The 19,040-nt window shown below is 39.7% G+C and overlaps 1 protein-coding gene across 1 annotated transcript in view; it reads left to right on the forward strand.

Moving 5' to 3' along the window:
- The first annotated feature begins 2,617 nt into the window (after positions 1-2,617).
- Positions 2,618-19,040, forward strand: part of SLC36A4 (solute carrier family 36 member 4) — a 112,635-nt gene continuing 96,212 nt past the window's right edge. The window contains exons 1-5 of the mRNA XM_075719854.1: positions 2,618-2,739; positions 3,503-3,593; positions 4,483-4,571; positions 5,869-5,964; positions 7,538-7,622. Coding sequence (XP_075575969.1) covers positions 2,618-2,739; positions 3,503-3,593; positions 4,483-4,571; positions 5,869-5,964; positions 7,538-7,622 — 483 coding nt within the window. The remainder of the gene's footprint in view (positions 2,740-3,502; positions 3,594-4,482; positions 4,572-5,868; positions 5,965-7,537; positions 7,623-19,040) is intronic.

Below are 19,040 nucleotides of genomic sequence, written 5' to 3' on the forward strand. Positions count from 1 at the left end.
TAAGCCTGCCTTGAATTGTATATTTAGAATATCACTGAGTATAAGTTTGCTTTACAGTGTACTTTCTGGTTGAGTCTCTGACCTCTGATTTTGCTGGGCATCTTTGCTTTTGTCATGTGCTTTTATCACTGGCTTTCAACTTTATTGACACCAAATTCGGATGATCCTTTGCCGTTTTCAGGAGAGTTTGAGCTATATACTTTTAATTTTAACTACCTGGTTAAGGTGCCTTCTGCTTTATATGATATAGTACACTTGTTCTACAATTTTTCTTTATAAGTTCCTCTTGCTTAGGATTGGCTTCAGTACCCTGCTCATGGGCTAGACAGCTTTAAGATTTCATAAAAACCTTAATGATTTGTTGAATGGCTGTGGTGGGTTGACCCTGGCTGGATGCCAAGCACCCATCAAAGCTGCTGTATCACTCCCCTCCTCAACTGGACAGGGGAGAGAAAATATAACGAAAAGCTCGTGGGTCAAGATAAGGACAGGAGATCACTCAGCAACTACCGTCATGGGCAAAACAGACTTGACTTGGGGAAATTAATTTAATTTATTGCCAATAAAATCAGAGGAGTGTAATGAGAAATAAAACCAGATCTTAAAACACCTTCCCCTCACCCCTCCCTTCTTCCCAGGCTCAACTTCACTCCCAATTTCTCTACTTCCTCCCCCCGAGCAGCACAGAGGGACGGGGAATGGGGGCTGTGGTCAGTTCATCACACGTTGTCTCTGCCGCTCCTTCCTCCTCAGGGGAGGACTCCTCACGCTCTTCCCCTGCTCCAGTGTGGGGTCCCTCCCACGGGAGACAGTCCTCCATGAAATTCTCCAACGTGGGTCCTTCCCACGGCTGCAGTTCTTCACAAACTGCTCCAGCGTGGGTCCCTTCCACGGGGTGCAGCCCTTCAGGAGCAGACTGCTCCAGCGTGGGTCCCCCATGGGGTCACAAGCCCTGCCAGCAAACCTGCTCCAGCGTGGGCTCCTCTCTCTCCATGGGGCCACAGCTCCTGCCAGGAGCCTGCTCCAGCGTGGGCTTCCCACGGGGTCACAGCCTCCTTGGGGCACATCCCCCTGCTCCGGCGTGGGCTCCTCCCCGGGTGCAGGTGGATCTCTGCTCCCCCACTGGACCCGGTGGGTCCATCTTGGAGCTGGCTGGCATTGGCTCTATCGGCCATAGGGGAAGCTTCTCACAGCTTCTTACAGAAGCCACCCCTGCAGCCCCTCCCCACTACCAAAACCTTGCCACGCAAACCCAATACAAGGGCTAGTTTTCAGTACATTCTGTATTTCCTGTCTGGTTTTGTGCATGTGTCTTGTTTTCAAATTAAGTAGTAATTATTATCAGATTGACCATAATAACTCCCCAAAATAAAACTCGTATTTGGCAGGTTCATATACCACTATGTACATTAAAGGTGTTAGTTGTCCATACTTTGTTTTAAATGCTTCTACAGTCTCAACCGGTGTTACAAATTTCACAGGTATTCAGTTAGCATCTATATTTTTCTTACAAAATAAATAACCTTAGTATGCTTAAGGTATTGAATGTTCACTCAAACTATGGAATTTTTTTGCTTGCTGAATAGTGAAGCGTGTTTTAATGTCTAATGTCTTTTGTGGTATTCTTCAACATTTTCAGAGTGATAATTTTCAGAGATTTTCAGAGTAAATGTGATAATTCAGTAAGGTATGCTTTTGCACACTTAGAAATACTCAGTACTATTTTTTTTAAAAATACAAATGTTAAAATCACAGGCATTTCTTTTTTTGGTGAAAATGATGGAAGTTGAGACTCAACACATTTTATGAATGGATACTGTGGTAGGCAAGTGTAAGGTAAATAATCTTTTTGCAGGATTTGTTTTGCTTAACTGTGGTAATTTAAAAAATGGTTATAATTTAATCAACATTAAACTGGCGTAAGGTGCTAGTTTTGCCTGAAAGGCAATTTTGTTCACTACTGGCTGCTTGCTATTGCTTGGTGCTGTTATTTAGCTAGATGGTGGGATTGCATGTGTTGACTGTGGTGGCAGTTTGTGCTGCTTTAAAAGGTTCATGAAATTGCAGCTTTCAGAGCATGCAGCCTAATTCCATTATCTTGGTTCTCTCACCAGTGACTGGAGACATCTTCTGGGGTACCTATCTTACCTGTCCATTTTAGCATGGGATAAGTCTGGGGGGTGCCCTCACATACCACTGATAAAAAATGGAAAGTAACCTAAATGCTTAGTTTGGCAATAGCTAATAGCGGGTAAGATGAATCTCCTCCTTTTGTAGCAACAGATGACTTTTTTCTGTTTTGCTGTATGTTGTATTAGCTTGCAAAATGATCTAAACCATCAACATTTTTATGATACAAAGTTGTTTTTCTTAATGAAAAACTGTAGTGTTTGGCCGTAATAATGATGATGATGATAATAGTAATGAGACTGTGTGCCCCTATAAAGAGAGAATTTCTGTGCAAACTTGTGGTGTATGTATCTATCTGCCTAAATCAGCTTTGTAGTTAGTAACACCCATAAACCTCATGGCATGGCAAATTATTTGAGTTATGTTTTAGTTCTGAACTATAAATTTGTTTCTAATGCTTGATTTATGTTAACTCTATTGTGTAGACATGGAAGTAATGAAACCTTTAATTGATGAACAAAATTCAGATGGCATCTCAGATGAGGAGCACGAAAATAATTTCCTGCCAGTTGAGAAGCATTACCAGCTTGATAATGAAGAAGGCATTACGTATGTATTACTCTTAAGTATCAGCTTGTTAAAAACCATTGCCTTCAACTTGTTTCTCATGAGTAGTTTGCTGAACTCTTAAGGAGTTTTTTTGCATCCACAGTACAGTTTTGTTGCTATACTTTAGGACTTTGTGTAGTTCTGCCAAAAAGCAGCCCATTTTGGGTAGGTTCTCTGTTCTTTGGAAGCTAATGATGTACTGGCTGTAAAATATTCCAAGGTGCCCATTTGTAAAGTGATTGGGTCACTTGAAATCCAAGCACTGTTTAAAGAAGATTTTGATTGATTTTATTTTTTCCTAAAGAAAGTTCAGAAGACTCTGGAAATAATGTTTGTTAAAGTTTAGTTAGAAGATCTTGTAAAGGGTTTTTTTTTCTTTTGATACACTTTGACTGTCAGAACTGTGATTTGTAGCTGGTAATTGTTTTGAATGTTATTGATTCTAAAATAGCATTGATGAAACTTGGTAATTTTGACTCTGAGGCAGAAGGACAATAAAAGTGCGCAGCAAATAACCATTCACGAGCTGGAGGAAGGAACTGAACATCAGTCTTGCATGTTCAATTGGAGGGAGCTCACATCTAAAGATGAATAAGAACATTCTTTGAATGTGCTGGACTATTTTAAAGTAGTTGAAATTCACAAATTATCCCTGTATGTTAATAAATGATAGAGTGTGGGTTTGTTTTGTTTTGTTTTTTTTTTTTTCCCCTCACTAATCTGAGTGTACTTCTAATGTGACTTTTTCTTTTTTTATCCTTAGGTTTATACAAACACTTACGCACCTCCTCAAGGGAAACATTGGAACTGGGCTTCTTGGTCTTCCACTTGCAATAAAAAATGCTGGCATTGTGGTAAGAATTCACCTATTTTTCATAGATTAAGAAAATTATCTGGAAAGATCTATAGATATGTGTCTGAGCCTGGAAAACTAAAATCTCGATAGTTTTTGTTTGTCACTACCAGCTTCAACAGTTGTGTTCTATTTTTCCTCTTTAGTTTGGTGAAGTTATTACAGAAGACTGAGATTTTTGGGTTTTTTTAAAGGTGCTACTTCACTCTGAAGACTTTGTAGCATGTATTTTATTTTTGCTTAGCCAAAGTGGTTTTGTATGGAAAACAAAAGCTTTGTCAGAAAAAGAAAGATTTTGATTCACTCAGACTTCTATGATGTCTCACGGGAATTGTCACGGGGTTGTCTTATCTTTGTCCAGACTCCTCTCTATCCAGATTGTATGTGCTAGGATGCAGCACCAGCTTGTTAAATCAATCTTGTATTTCTGCAGAAACAGGGTATAGCACAGGCTAGTTTGTACTGGTTAACAAACAACACATTTCCTAAGGCAGGGTAAATTTAATTTAAAGGAAAGAAACCTTTATTAGCATTAACGTTGCCACTTAAAAATGGTTCAATATGCAGTCTTCTCCTTGACAAATTTTTTTGGCAAATATCTTAATGAAGCTGTTACAGGAGTGAAGTTGTTCATGCCCATTTGGTATTTATGGCTTGATCGCCCCTGAGTAGCCTTCTGTCAAGTAGTGAACTGGAAGTAAGGATTGCCATAAAACATCAGCAGCAAATACTCCTCTGAGAGGGGGAAAAAAATCCAGTTGCATAAAATTTTAAATTCTTTATTTATTTGCTACAATGTGAAATTTTTGCATGTAAAGATTTTCCCCCAGCGTATTTTCATGAAAAATTCTGTTTATCTCCCATGTCCTCCCTTTTTTTTCCCATACCAGATTGGACCAATCAGCCTTGTGTTCATAGGAGTTATATCTGTTCATTGTATGCACATCTTGGTACGTTGCAGCCACTGTCTATGTCAGAGGTAAATGTGGAACTACTCATTCTGTTGCTGAGTTTGAGTATTCTTTTTTTCTTTCCTATTTCTAATTTTTGGCCTACAGGATGTCCTGATGCTGTAGCAGTTTCTTCAGATCAGAATCTTGTACTTCAAAGAAACAACACTCAAATTCTTATCATGCAACTATAAATGATAGCTGTGCTTTGTGCAACACTGCTGTCTTTTCTCTGCGCATACACAAAATTGAGTTGGTTTAACATGTATTGCCCGGTATCCTGTTCCCTGTCTTAGCTGGCAAATAATCACATCTTTCCCATTGTGATTTTAATTGCTTAGCTTCAGTCCTTTAGTCCTTCTTTATCTTCCTAGCTTTCTTCATAGCTTCTGAATCTTCATAGCTTTGACAAATGTCCAGTTTATAAATAACTGGTTTATAAGTACTTTATAGGAATAAAAGATAAAGTAAGAATTGCTGTTAACGTGTTTCATGATTATATGGGAGCTCTGTCTCTTTGGATTGTGACAACTTAATTCTTCAAAATTGTAGTGCTAGAAGAATGTGTTAAAATGATGCTAGTGAGCCGATAAACACTAGATACTCCTCCAAGTGAGATGTACAATACAAGGGGGGGAAGCAGTTATTCAAATTTGACCAATAGAGTATTTTGATTAATAGTGACCTTTATTAAACATTTTTATCTTACTGTCAGGTGTTAAAGAAAAACAGTGGGAGGGTCTTGTATTTAAAAAGTGCAATGAAGTTTTTGAACTGAATAGAAACACAAAACTGTTTGTGTCCCTGTAGCTGGAAAATCTTATCAGCTTAATGTGATATTGTACTGCGAAGGGCTCCTGTTATTCCTGAATTCTTTGCTTTTTCCTCTGTAATTTTGAATGGTCTTTGAAGATGTACATAAAACTGAGATTACTGAAACAATTGGATTGTCTGCTTGTCCAGGAAAATCTGCTGAATCCTGTTGAAGTTCTTTATGACTTTAAGGTTTGAGATGAATTTCTTAAGCTGATATTATAAGAATCTCATTTTGGATTAATTTATCAAGAAAGTTGCTCTGTAAGAAACTGATTTGGTACTGTTTAATTAGAGGGGAGCAACATTGGGGTTCACATGCTTGTAGAGTGCTGAATAGCCCTTCCTGGGGGAAAGAAGCCCAAACCATACCTCTGAAATTCATCAGCTGCAGAATGGTGCCACAGGTGATTACTTATTATAACCCTGGGAGGCCACCAGCATTTTCAAGGTAGGGATCTAGGCCCTCATAGTTTCTAGTAACTCCGTTCTTTCTTCACTCTTTGATTTCAGGATGAAAAAGTCCTCACTGGGATATAGCGATACAGTTAGTTATGCCATGGAAGTGGGGCCCCTGACAGCTCTTCAGAAACGAGCTTCTTGGGGACGGTAAGTTTGCATTAGAATTTAATTTAATAAATTTGTTATTAAAAATTAAGGGCTACACTTGGAATGGTTAGGAGATTTCCTTTTTACTAAGATGTTACCTGCTTTAAGAATGTGTTCTCCGTGCTTGAAATATTTTTATGCAGTGTTATTTGTTATTCCCTGCAGCTACTAGTGGTGACGTGAGAGGATTGGGGAGTGTCTCTGCGTTTCAATTTTCCGGTTTACAAGAGCTGGAAAGAAAAGAATTCTGTTTAGTAATATAGGAAGAGATGTGGTATAACCAGAAATGCATTCTGTATTGTCTAATATAGTGAAGTAATTTTTCATTTTCTTCTACTGTAAACACATTTATCTGCGTCAGAGTTTACTCTTTAAGCAGGTTGACACTGCAAATGTAAATTACTTCAATATATTTATTCTGAAAGGAAGCAAAGCAATTCTTTGATTCCTGCTTAAATAGAACATACAAATAATGGAGAAATATTTACTATATTTTGCAGTAATGACATGCAGATATTAATAGCTTGTCTCTCTTAAATACTTTATGCCTTTTAAAAAAGACCATTGTTTTTTCTTTGCCATGTATAGCTGTTTATGGAGTTTATGGTATGACTACACAGTAGCGAAAATCAAAAACTCAGCCATATTGTTCAATGTTAATTTAAAGTATTTTTTGTCCTCACTTGAGGAAGGATTTTTTTTGGTCATGATATATTCAAGGATGCAGCATCTTTCATTGTGTGTTTTGGCTATTACTTTGTTACAAATAAGAAAAAAGTTGAGCTAGTCTTTTAAGATCTTTGTGATGACTTCACAGAAATGGAGTAGAGGTCAATTAGAGGGAAAATCGGTGTGTAGTGAAATATAACGACAATTCTGTAATGCACCAAAGAGTTACAAGCCACAAGTGGCAATTTGATTTCCAGAGACACTGTGCTGCGGCAAACCCATTCTTGAGGCAGATCTCCACTGTACACCTGACTCTAGCAGAGTTTCATTACAGCGTGTCTTCAGGCCACCATTGTGTATAATGTTTTTCAAAAACAATCTGAACTATAGTTTAGAGGTTTTTTTTCAATGAGATACGGTGCCTGAATGTGTATTTGGATACACTGGTATGGACCCACTTAGAAAGATGTGAAAATGTTTGTTACCTTGAAATGCTGAAACTTGTATAGCTTAGACTGTATAAGACATTTAATCTCTGGTCCTGGTGGAAAACTGCTGTGTTAGGGGCTAATGGAACCCAGCAGAATTTATATGTCCGTTGTTTGTATTTGTACCACGTCGTTAAGTCTTAGAATTTCATTTTATGCCACTTTAAAGTATGAATACCTTCTTCTTTTTTGAGAAACTTCGATGCCTACTCAATGTTACCTTAAAAAACCCCCACATACAAACCCACCCTGTTTTGCTATAAGAGGAACCTGCATTGCAGTGCTCATGAGATTAATGCGGCTTTTGAATCTAGCATTTTGACTACTGTAAAAAGGAGTAGTAATTGTGTATTAGGTAGAAATGGGTTAATTGTTTGGATCCTAAGTATAATGTCTATTTGTTTTTTCTTCCTCAGGTATATTGTCGACTTTTTCCTAGTTGTAACACAGCTGGGATTTTGTAGCGTTTATATTGTGTTCTTGGCAGAAAATATGAAACAAGTGAGTAATGTTACTGTATGGAAACAGTTATGGTTTTAGATGCATTTTTCCTCACTTTTATTTACTATCCTTATGAAGTCCAACAGAACTACTTGTAAAATGTGAAGTTGAGAGATGCACAGAATGGGTTCTACCACGGTTTCCGCAAAAGAGCTTTTGGTAAAAAGGAGCAGCGTGCAAGGTGAACTAAATTCAGATCTTGTGCAAGTGTTTGTGGCTTCAGTGCCCTCTGATTTGTTTGTTGAATTTAAAAAATTAATAGTGGAAATGGTATGAAATAAGGCTGAAACTGGTCTAGGAGCCAGTTGTCCCTGAACTTTTTTATTTTTTTTTTTCCCCCCAGGCCTTCTGCTGACTTCCTTTTTCTCCCCTGACCTCCTGGGCATATTTTTCCCTTTTCATGTCACTGGAATCTTTCTTTTGTTCTTGTTTGGTCTCCTCCCTTTTCTAGAATGGTCTCATCTGCCACAGAATCCATTGTATCTAAACCAATCCTGATTTTTGTTCTTAAAAATGTCTGACATGGAAATTTCTGCAGCCTCCTAAGTAGTCGGTTCCAATGCTTTCCTATCTGTTAGACAGCTGCTTCTTTGTAGAAGCTTAAAATTTTGTATTGGCATCATAAGTCTTTAATTTCATGTTCTAGCTATAAGTAAGTTAGTCTTTCTATTTGTGGATACCTTTTATATTTTTGAATAGTTGTCATGTCTACCCTATATCTAATTGAGGGGAGACATGATAGAATCTAATAATTCTTCTTGCTTTTCTGTGAACTCTCTGCAGTTGGTCACATCTTTCTCTTTTTTCCAAGTTTTATCCCTGAAATTGGTTATGCTACTCTAAGTTGAAGTTTTGCTTGAGACCAGTAGAGCTGAAAGGTTATTTCACAGGTCTTTACAGATCATATTCCAGACTTGACACTTCAGTATAATGGTCATTTTGCAGGACCATGTCATTGCTAACTCATGATTGACTTGTGATCCACTGTGATCTCTTGATCCTTTACTGCAGAGCTGCATTCTAGGCAATTCTTGTTCTTTCTGTACAGATGGTTTCTGCTTACCTACAGAAGCCTTTATTTTTCCTTACCGGATTGATTTTTAACAAGTTCTCAAGGTTGAATTTTAATCCTGTTCTTCAATATTCTTTCACTTTCCATCTGGAATAGATGTTTAAACTCTGCTTACTACATCATCTGTATTATTAAAGAAAACATTAAATATCACCGCTTATGTAGCATTTCATGTGTTTTACTGTAAATGCTATTAAACATATCTTATGTAGTGTTAAACATAGGCAAGCACATTTCAGTATGTTTTTAAAATGGACTGAATATTAGTTATTAGAAAAATACCATGATTCATTTGTGCAAGTTGATTTATTTAAGGATGTCTAAAAAATCAAATATTTTGTCATGCCGTATTTATAAATAAAGTCAATTGAAAATTGCAAGTGAACCCCCACAACCACAAATACCTATACACCTTGCAAGCAACCCCCAAATGTTTCAATAAAATATCCCTTTTCTCCCCCACAACCATCTGTCACTGATCAAACAAAACCATGCCTATCACTTCCATGACAGCTGCTTCTGCTTTCATCCATGTTTTTTGTCTCTCATTCTCCAGTCCTCCTAAGCTGCTCTCTTTCTCATTGGTGGAGATTTTTCTGTTGACGGGGTCCCTGATGTCTGCTGGTCCTTCCTCTTTGCACACTCAGCAGTTGCAGTCAGCACTTTGTGTGTCCGAGCAGGTAGTCCATGGGAGGTCAGCCAGCACAGGTTGGCTGCTCAGACAGGAGCCGCAGGCACTTTGAGCTTGTGGTGCTTTCTCCTCCATGGGCTTTTTAAGGTGCCAGGACTCTACCAATGTACTCTGCTGTGTTTTCTGCTTATAAGATTATGGTTAGTCACTTGACATAAAGCTAATGAGGATGAATCTGGGCCTGTGTCTAAATGTGTATGTTCTGTAATTAGTGAAGTGGGTGAGGAATAAGGTTGGGCAGGTTTCTGAGCATTAATCATCCATATGGACTCTTATTCTACCCAAAAAGTAGAATAAAGGTGTCTTGGCATAGCTTAACTTACTTTAAATAGGAATAAGAGTGTCCCCTTAGGCAGTTAGTACATAGAAGATAGTATGTTTTTTTCCTCCCCTTGTAGATGAGTACTTATATTGTGTTTAAAAAGTATTAAAAGTTCTACAGATGAAGATACTCTGCAATTTGTGTCTTGGGAGAGAAAAAAAAAACCAACCTTAAAAACTGCAGTCCCACTGTCACGATCTATCTCGATATCTAAAAATCCCATTTCACATCTGATGTCCTTTTGCTGGCCTTCTGAAGTGGGGATTTTTATTGCATCCTGTGTAGTATACGTTCGAGTTGCAACCTTTCCTATCAAATACGTATCTGATCAACCAGTTGTTATATATGTGTTTTGAACTTAAGCAAAAGGCAAGACTGAATGCTTACTGACCTTGGCTTTTGTAGATTTTGAAAAAAAACAAAACCTTTTCAGGAATACTGCTGCTGCTTTCTTGAAGAAAGGTTGAATGATCTTATAGAAAAGCAACCTCTGCAAAAACAGTGGCTGCAGAGACCCGTGACATGTACCCTGCGAATTAATTAAAGTTGTCAGCAATTCAGAAGTCCCACTTCCAAGTGCATTTCATTTGTGCTCTTTCCTGTGGGAGGGAGAAGGCTGTGGTTTCCTCCTCGCAACTTTATGTTGCAGAAATCTGTCCCGTAGAGGGCACCAAAGAACACAAATCGTTACTGCTGTAAATGTAATTATTTGGGGTAGTGGAAGGATGAGGCAAGTGAATAGAGGGAATGGGGAGTGGGGGAGTTAAGATAAAGGAAAAACATAGTAATAATGTTACTAATACCACTCCTTGACCAATACCTCTGCATCATGGTCTGCACTCTTTTGATGATGTTTGCATGTTGGTGTGTGCAAATTAAGCCCACTGGAACCAGTGGGAACTTCCACTGAAATCTTTTCTTTGATATTCTTAGTTAAAACTAGTACTGACCCAAATTTAGTAGTCTCTTCCTTCACTTTATTTACTGTTTCAGAGAAAGAAGATGTGACAAAGCATTTTAAAATGGTTCTGGCACATGAATGGAATATTCATCAGTCCAGATTACTTTGAGGTGAATATTTAGTTAGATACATAGTGGTGCATGTGAGTGTAAATATTTATTTCATCGTTTGAATTCTGTGAAATGTTTGATGTACCCTTCTCACTAATGGATATGCAGTATAGCTTCTGCTGCTAAATCTTTTCTGATCAGTGTCAGTGAGATTATAACAATGCTGGCAGCATTACATTAGTGTTTTCCAGACACATGCTACAAGACCCTATTTCCAGTTATATCAAATTTCAGATGAAGCTTTTCCTAAAGAATATTCTTCTGACGGCACCAAAGAAACTCAGGTTGGTGGCAAGAGTTCTGGTTAAGTCTTGCAGCATGCAAATAAGCGGCTTACGGGTGAAGGTGTCTAGAATTGGAGAGGAATGGTGAAACTGGAACAAACAGCTGGAGGTTGACTGCAGCAAGACTGGAGCAGGAACGCACTGGGATAGAAGAAAGAACCTGTGCCCAAAAGGGCATGGTCCCACTTCACAGTTACTTTGCTTTTCCTGCTTGAGCAACAGAAGACCTTAGGTCAAGAGTCTTGGCATTTAACAAGTTGCTTGTGACTATTTGCTGAGTTCTCTGGAAAAGTGTCCTTTTCTCATTGTTTGCTGATAAAGCTAAAAATTGAAAACATGTTCTTGCTGTGTGGGAGCACTTTATTAGAACTTTAGCACTTTGAAGATGACCCACCAGTGGGATGCTACATAATGGAATTTTGATTTTTTTCAAGTTTTTGTAAAAAGGAAAAAAACTCCAAAAACTTAGGAAATTGTACTTAGACATAAAACTAGAAGTGTTAAAAATGTTGCAAAGTTGTGTACTGAGTAATAAAGAAATACCAGAACTAAATGAACCGTGAAAGATTTCTTTGGCCTGTTCATGCCAAATTACAGGATTACAATATAGTCTTTATCTGCCTGATAACATACTGGTTTTGTGCCAGATCTGGCCTTGTGTATTTTACTGGCTGTTGCTCTGAGCTGAATAAGGAAGGAATTAGGAGGAACAAATGAGTTGAAAGACTACTGTTTTGATCCCACTAGATGTTGAAAAGTCTGTAGACTGTATGACAGAAAGAGCGGGTTTTAGGATACAGGCAAGGAAATGGTTTTGGTTGAAGAAACCAAGAAAACGGAATTATTTCTTGCTTCTGAGATAGTTAGAAGTGTGTTCATCAGTTGAACTGAATTTTCTGCAGTCACTAGTCGTGCATTAGTTGTTTTCTGAGTGCCTGACATAGGGAATCTGATAACCATGTTTGCACAAATGTGTTATCTTCCTGGATATAGCTGAAGTTGGTGGATGCTCTGCTTGGGCTATGTAAATGAGACATTAGGTGAAGCACTCCTGTAAAGAAAGCTGTTTCAGACATCACACCATCATGTAAGTTAATGCTTGAATAACTGAAGTGACTTTTGATGCAGTCACTTTGTGACTGGGGACATCACTAGCCTTTGTAGTCACTATGCCTAGTGACTTGAGTGGTTGTGTACTTCCTTTCTGAAATCATAATGATATTCCCTCATGTTGTTTACGGAAATGTTTGTGGAACCCCCAGGTACAGTCCTGATAAGCACAGAACAAAATGCAGATAACGTGTGTTCAGATTGGAAGTTGAACAATATTCACTGGGCTCTGCGACAATACAAAAGAATGTGTATGTATGCCTTTTTCAAGAACAGATCCATTGGATGGATAAGTGAAAAGATTTGTCTAAATTGGCTGATATTCCAATGATATTTTGGATTATGTTGTTTTGTTTAGGAGAAAAGACAGTTAGATATAATATCTGCTGTTCTTGGCCCAGCATGACTGCCATATGCAGTGATGCGCTAGCAGAGAGCAGCAGGAGATTGAAAGTGATTGTTGTCCAGAATAGGAATCTGAGATTATATTGAGTCTAATATTTAGAAGACTAGGTTAGATAGTGAGTCACAGTCCATCCTAACACAATCAGCAGCAAACTTGCACTGAGCTAAACAGCATATGAGAAAGAGCTTAAAAAAAAAAAAGTCTTTATGCTGCTTTGTATTTTGTTACTTGTTAGAACAGTTTTAAGTGTTATCTGATTAATTTAAAAAAAAAAATCTAGTAAAACACTTTCAAAGTGACGGTAATGTTAGCCTGCACCTGAACAAATCAGTGTAATCTCATCTTCATTAGAGTTTTCCTCTGCGGCGCTTTACTATCAAATCTCCCACAGTCAGTTGCTCCACTCTATGAGGGAGAATCGTGATCCTTTTTATAATTTTTGCATTTTACTTTCCGGCTCAGCTTTCTTCTACCTGTTTGTTTAGCTCTCCTACAAGATTAACCTTTGCTGGCTCTTATCTGCTGTGCCTCTTCTCAGTCAATATACAGAATCACTATTGTGTCATGTCTCCAAATCCACTTCTGTGGTATGGATATCTCCTGTGGCCTTGCCTAAACCTGTAGGTGGTACTGCCCTGACTGAGGTACTCAACAACTTTTTTGCCTCAGTCTTCACTGGCAACCTCTCTCCTCTCCCCTCCCGAGTCAATGGACCGCAAGTTGGGGAGCAGGGGGGTAAAGCCCCTCCCACTGTAAGGGAAGATCAGGTTTGAGACCACCTGAGGAACCTGAATGTACACAAGTCTATGGGAACTGATGAGATGCATCCCAGAGTCCTGAGGGAATTGACTGACGTAGTTGCCAAGACACTCTCCGTGATATTTGAAAAGTCATGACAGTCAGGTGAAGTCCCTGGTGACTGGAGGAAGAGAAATGTTGTGCCCATTTTTAAAAAGGGAATAAAAGAGGACCTTAGGAACTACCGACCTGTCAGCCTCACCTCTGTGCCTGGGAAGATCATGGAACAGATCCTCCTAGAAGCTATGCTCAAGCACATGGAGGACAGGGAGGTGTTTCGAGATAACCAGCACGGATTCACCAAGCGCAAGTCCTGCCTGCCTAACCTAGTGGCATTCTATGAAGGAGTGACTGCATCAGCGGACAAGGGAAAAGCAACTGATGTCATCTATTTGGACTTCCATAAAGCTTTTGACACAGTCCTCCACAGCATCCTTCTCTCAAAATTGAGGAGATATGGATTTGATGGGTGGACTGTTTGGTGAATAAGGACTTGGTTAGATGGTCGCATCCAAAGGGTAGTGGTCAACAGCTCAATGTCCAAATGGAGACTGGTGACGAGTGGAGTCCCTCAGGGGTCTGTACTGGGACCTGTGCTATTTAACATCTTCATCAATGACATAGACAGTGGGATCGAGTGCACCCTCAGCAAGTTTGCAGATGACACCAAGCTGAGTGGTGCAGTTGACACGCCAGGAGGACGAGATGTCATCCAGAGGGACCTGGACAAGCTGGAGAGGTGGGCCTGTGTGAACCTCATGAGGTTCAACAAGGCCAAGTGCAAGGTCCTGCACCTGGGACGGGGCAACTCCCGATATCAATACAGGCTGGGGGATGAAGGGATTGAGAGCAGCCCTGAGGAGAAGGACTTGGGGGTACTGGTGGATGAAAAGCTGGACATGAGTCAACAATGTGCGCTTGCAGCCCAGAAAGCCAACCGTATCCTGGGCTGCATCCAAAGCAGCATGGCCAGCAGGTCGAGGGAGGTGATTCTGCCCCTCTGCTCTGCTCTGGTGAGACCTCACCTGCAGTGCTGCGTCCAGCTCTGGAGCCCTCAGCACAAGAAGGACATGGACCTGCTGGAGTGGGTCCAGAGGAGGGCCACCAAAATGATCCGAGGGCTGGAGCACCTCTCCTACGAGGCCAGGCTGAGAGAGTTGGGGTTGTTCAGCCTGGAGAAGAGAAGGCTGCGGGGAGACCTTAGTGCGGCCTTTCGGTACTTAAAGGGGGCCTCACAGGAAGGACGGGGAGAATCTTTTGAGCAAGGGCTGTTGTGACAGGACAAGGAGTAATGGTTTTAAACTAAAGGAAGGTAGATTTAGACTGGATATAAGGAAGAAATTTTTCACAATGAGGGTGGTGAGGCACTGGAACAGGTTGCCCAGAGAGGCAGTGGAGGCCCCATCCCTGGCAACATTCCAGGTCAGGTTGGACGGGGCTCTGAGCAACCTGATCTGGTTAAAGCTGTCCCTGCTCAGTGCAGGGGGGTTGGGCTAGATGACCTCTAAAGGTCCCTTCCAACCCAAAGCATTCTGTGATTCTATATTGTTAAAGCTGCTTTATTGATACGAAGTTGATTTAAAGGTGTATATATATCCACAAAAGGGAATAAACTGTCCTTCTGTGCTTTTATATCAGTATAACTGTGTCCATAATATCAGTTATATGCTATATACATGTGTGTGTATGTGTACATAAAATTCACTCCCAAAGTATTTCAGTAATGCAAAAACCTATGTATAATGGACATAATGAAACAGTCAGCAGTTAAACGGAAAGTTGCAAAAGTCTTTTTTTTTTAATAAATTGAAGTAGTAATTTTGAAGTCATGGGCTTCACATTTTGCTGCATGTGAGTAATAGCTAGTGGAGAGTAAATTTCAGAAACCTCCTCCACAGCCAGACAATACTGCTTTCTTTAGCAGTGTTACAGTTCACAGTAACCTCTTCATCTGATGGCAAGCTGATCTCTAAAACACTGTGCCTGGGATAAGTGTGTGCACTTTCAGCAGTTATTATGGGATAAGTGAAACTTAACTAACCATTTCACATATTTGTTTCATCATACAAAACCATAATCCTCCATAGGATAGGCTTTGGGAAACGGGGCTGTTTCAGGTAGGACTCTGATTTTCTTTTTTTTATTTATCTAAAGACTTAGAGCAGAATAATGCTCTGGGGTTGGTCAAATCTCACTATAGTGAAGGCTATCACAAATAAATAAGGTTTGTTCCATTTTCTGAGTAGAGTTGCAAAATACCTTTATATGATGACAGCTGTGATCACACAGAACAAAGGTGGGAAGAGAGTAAGGAATTACCCTGCTTTATACTGTGGAAGTCTGGCTAAAGCAGTGTCACTGCTGTGCTCTGAAGACAAAGAGAAAAGAGGGAGTCTGGGACCAGGGGGGCTGTACCCACAAGTGCTGGGAGAAACCTGAAGTCTTTGAAAGACCATACAGAATGGGGGAGGTCCCTGAGAACCGAGGAGAGGCAAATGTTGTACTTACCTTCATAAAAGGCCAAAAGAATAATTTGGAGAATTACAAGCCAGTCAGCTTCTCTTCAATCCCATTGAAAATCAGGGATTGAGGGGATTGAGTCTTCTTAGAGCACATTTCTGGGCACATGAGGGACAATAAGGTGACTGGAACCAGTCAGCATAGATTTACCAAGGGACTGACCAACTTGATTGCCTCCTATAAGAAAAAAGTCTGAATTTGTACATAATGAGAAAGCACTACATGTCACCTTGACTTTAGCAAGGCTTTTCACGCTGTCTCTGACAGTATCCTTGTATGCAAGTAAGGCTGTTGTGGTCTGGATGGATGGATGGACAGCCAGCTGGGGGAAAAAAAAAAGCTGGTTGTATGGTAAGGCTCAGAGGGTAGTGGTAATAATCATGAGCCAGCAGTTTGCTCTGACAGCAAAGGAAACCAACAGCATCCTGGGTTGTATGAACAAGAGAATTGCTGGTAGATTGATGGAAGTGATAATCATCCTTTACTCTGCATTTGTTAGACCACATCTAGAATACTCTGTCAAGTTTTGGATATCCCCAGTACCAGAAAGTCATTGACAAACTGGAGTGAGTTCAGGGGAGGGCTGCTGAAATGATTGGGGCTGGAGCACCTGCCCTGTGAGGGCTGGGGAAACTGGTCTTGTTCTGCTTGGAGAAGAACTTGCTTTTGGGGGAACTAACAGCAGCCCCCCAGGACTGCAAAGAGGTTGTCTAGAAAATGGAACCAAGCTCTTTCCTGAGGTCAGGTGGGAGGACAAGAGAAAGTGGTCATAAAATAATACAGGAGTTTCTGACCTGAGGTAAAGAAAAACTTAAGGACAGTCAAGCACTGGAACCAGTTGCCCAGAGAAGTTGTGCAGTCTCCATCCTTAGAAGTCTTGAAGACCCAGCTGGAGTGCGGGGAGAGGAACAATCTGTTTTGACCCCATAGCTGATGGAGCTGTGAGCAAGCGATTGGACTACAGACCCTCCTGAGGCCCCGTCTAACCTAAATTAGTCTATGATTCAGTGAATCCAAACCTCCATTTTGGGATGAGGTAATGGAGAAGACTGTTGAGAATACAATGTTTTGTGTAGTAGATAGGAGACTTGGCAAGTCAAAGTGACTGAAATGAGAGATGGTGTGGAAGAGAGGAAGGGGCATCAGGAAGGCTTTGTGAATTTTGTGGAACTGGCATTTGTTCCATACCTAGAATTGCAGCTTTTGGGTTAAGAATGTAGGAGAAGTGGGTGCTTTTCATAGCTGGGACTAAGACGACTGTGATTGCAAATCTGGTTTACTCAAAACATTAATGTGCTGAGCAAGTTCATAATTTCATTTTTTTTCTTTTTTTTTTTCATCCCAGCTAGCATATCTTTGATGCCCTGACTTTCTTTAAACTTCAAGGAACAGGATCTGATGCAAGTTCCTGCAAGTCGTGAAATTCTTGCGAATCTATTTGGCCTCTGTTTCCTTCCTCTGGTGAATGCTGGGGCAGGGAAGAGTGCAGGGAGAAGGGGTACCATGCTTACAGTATTGTAAAGCAGACTACAGTGTTGTGGTTTATTGTGGGAATATAACTCATATCTGAAACTTGCAAATGGGAGGTGGGAAGATAGGGTCGGGGAGTCACAGCCTGATAATTTTAGTTGGCTGTGTTTTGACAATTCTGCATCAATGTTCATTCATCTAATGATGGTTGTGGAGAGTTTGTGCGCAGCTGTAGTATGTTCTTTCTTTGTGCGCTTTCCTCAGTATTTTTGTGAAAATAAAAGGCAGATAATTATAAAAGCTATTTTGTATGACCACACATGTAACACAACATGGAGGTGTGATTTCATCGTCAGCCCATCATCAGGGTAGCTGATAATGGTACACCTAAACTTGAATAGAATTATATCGTGTATTGTACATTGCATTTTCCAGCTGTATTAGCCAGTAAACTCCGGCTGAATATCTAGTTGGAATTTAGTGGTGTTAATAGAAAAAAAACAAATATTTCTGATTTTAGGAACTTTTTATTGGGGTTTGTGTATACAAATGAAATGCCTCTGTCTTAAGAGAAAACTGAAGTGGTCAAATGCTTGAAATGATTTGGGTAGAAGCTGGTTTATACTGTGGGATTTTAAAAATGTATTTTAGAACCTGATATAGGTTCTAATGGCTGCTGGTTTGGTTTTTTTTAAGGAATAATTTTTGTTTTGTTTTTTTTTTTTCCTAATAGCTCATCAGGCCACAGATATTTGTATAAATTGAAGGCATGCTAGGTTAAATATTTATTGTAGCTGAGGTTTTCAATGGAACTTACATGCTCAAATCACATTGTAATTCTTAAAAAACCCTCTTACTGAGTGCAGAGCAGTTCTGGCTACCTGCAAATGCATGCAAGCAAGTAAACAGATGAGCCTGTTGTTAAAGTGAAGGCTGTTAAAGTGGTGGTTCTGTATTTCTATTTTAAGTATGGTGGGAAACTAGGAAACTTCTACAGAAAGCTTTACTTCATGTGGCATTAGGGAAGTAATTTGATTAAGTGTTTGACATATTGCTTGGCAAAGTGGAGTTATTGTAGCTGCGTGAATTCGCTGGAATTCAGTTCTGAATGTATTTAGGTCTTCTTTGTAGCTTTCTAAAAATGTTATCTTAATGAAAACTAAGAGATGTTAAATGTCTTGTAAGTGACACTTAAGATTCTTGCAAGGTGGGAATCCTCAGTGTTTCTGTAATGACTGGTGCCCCCTGTTTTCATTTAAAGTGAGATTTCTGGAAAATGTGTGGTTGCAGAATTATGAAATGCCTTTTTATCTTTCCCTTTTTCATAACGAAAAAATGTGCCTCGTGCTTTTTGTTACAGAGGAAAGAATTTTAAGTTAATTTTGTCTTCCTGAGTTTGTGGATTGTTTGAAACAATGGAAAAAAAGTGAATTGTTTAATTTTTTTTTTCCCCTTCTAGACTTGTAAAGTCTGAGTTTTGGCAGACTTGCCAATTTGAATGATTTGGTTTACATGCACTTGGTTTTACATTATCAGTCACCTCCCTCTGCCTCAGGAAAGTATCGCAGTCCCAATGATCCCTTGATTGCCAGCTGTACCTCCAGCCTATCCTCTTTTCTCCACTTTGTCCTTTTCCTCAAAGTAAAAAAATTAATAGCCCTGAGTTACTGTGAC

Source organism: Pelecanus crispus, chromosome 1 (genome assembly GCF_030463565.1).
Source record: "Pelecanus crispus isolate bPelCri1 chromosome 1, bPelCri1.pri, whole genome shotgun sequence".
In the NCBI taxonomy this organism is placed as follows: domain Eukaryota; kingdom Metazoa; phylum Chordata; class Aves; order Pelecaniformes; family Pelecanidae; genus Pelecanus; species Pelecanus crispus.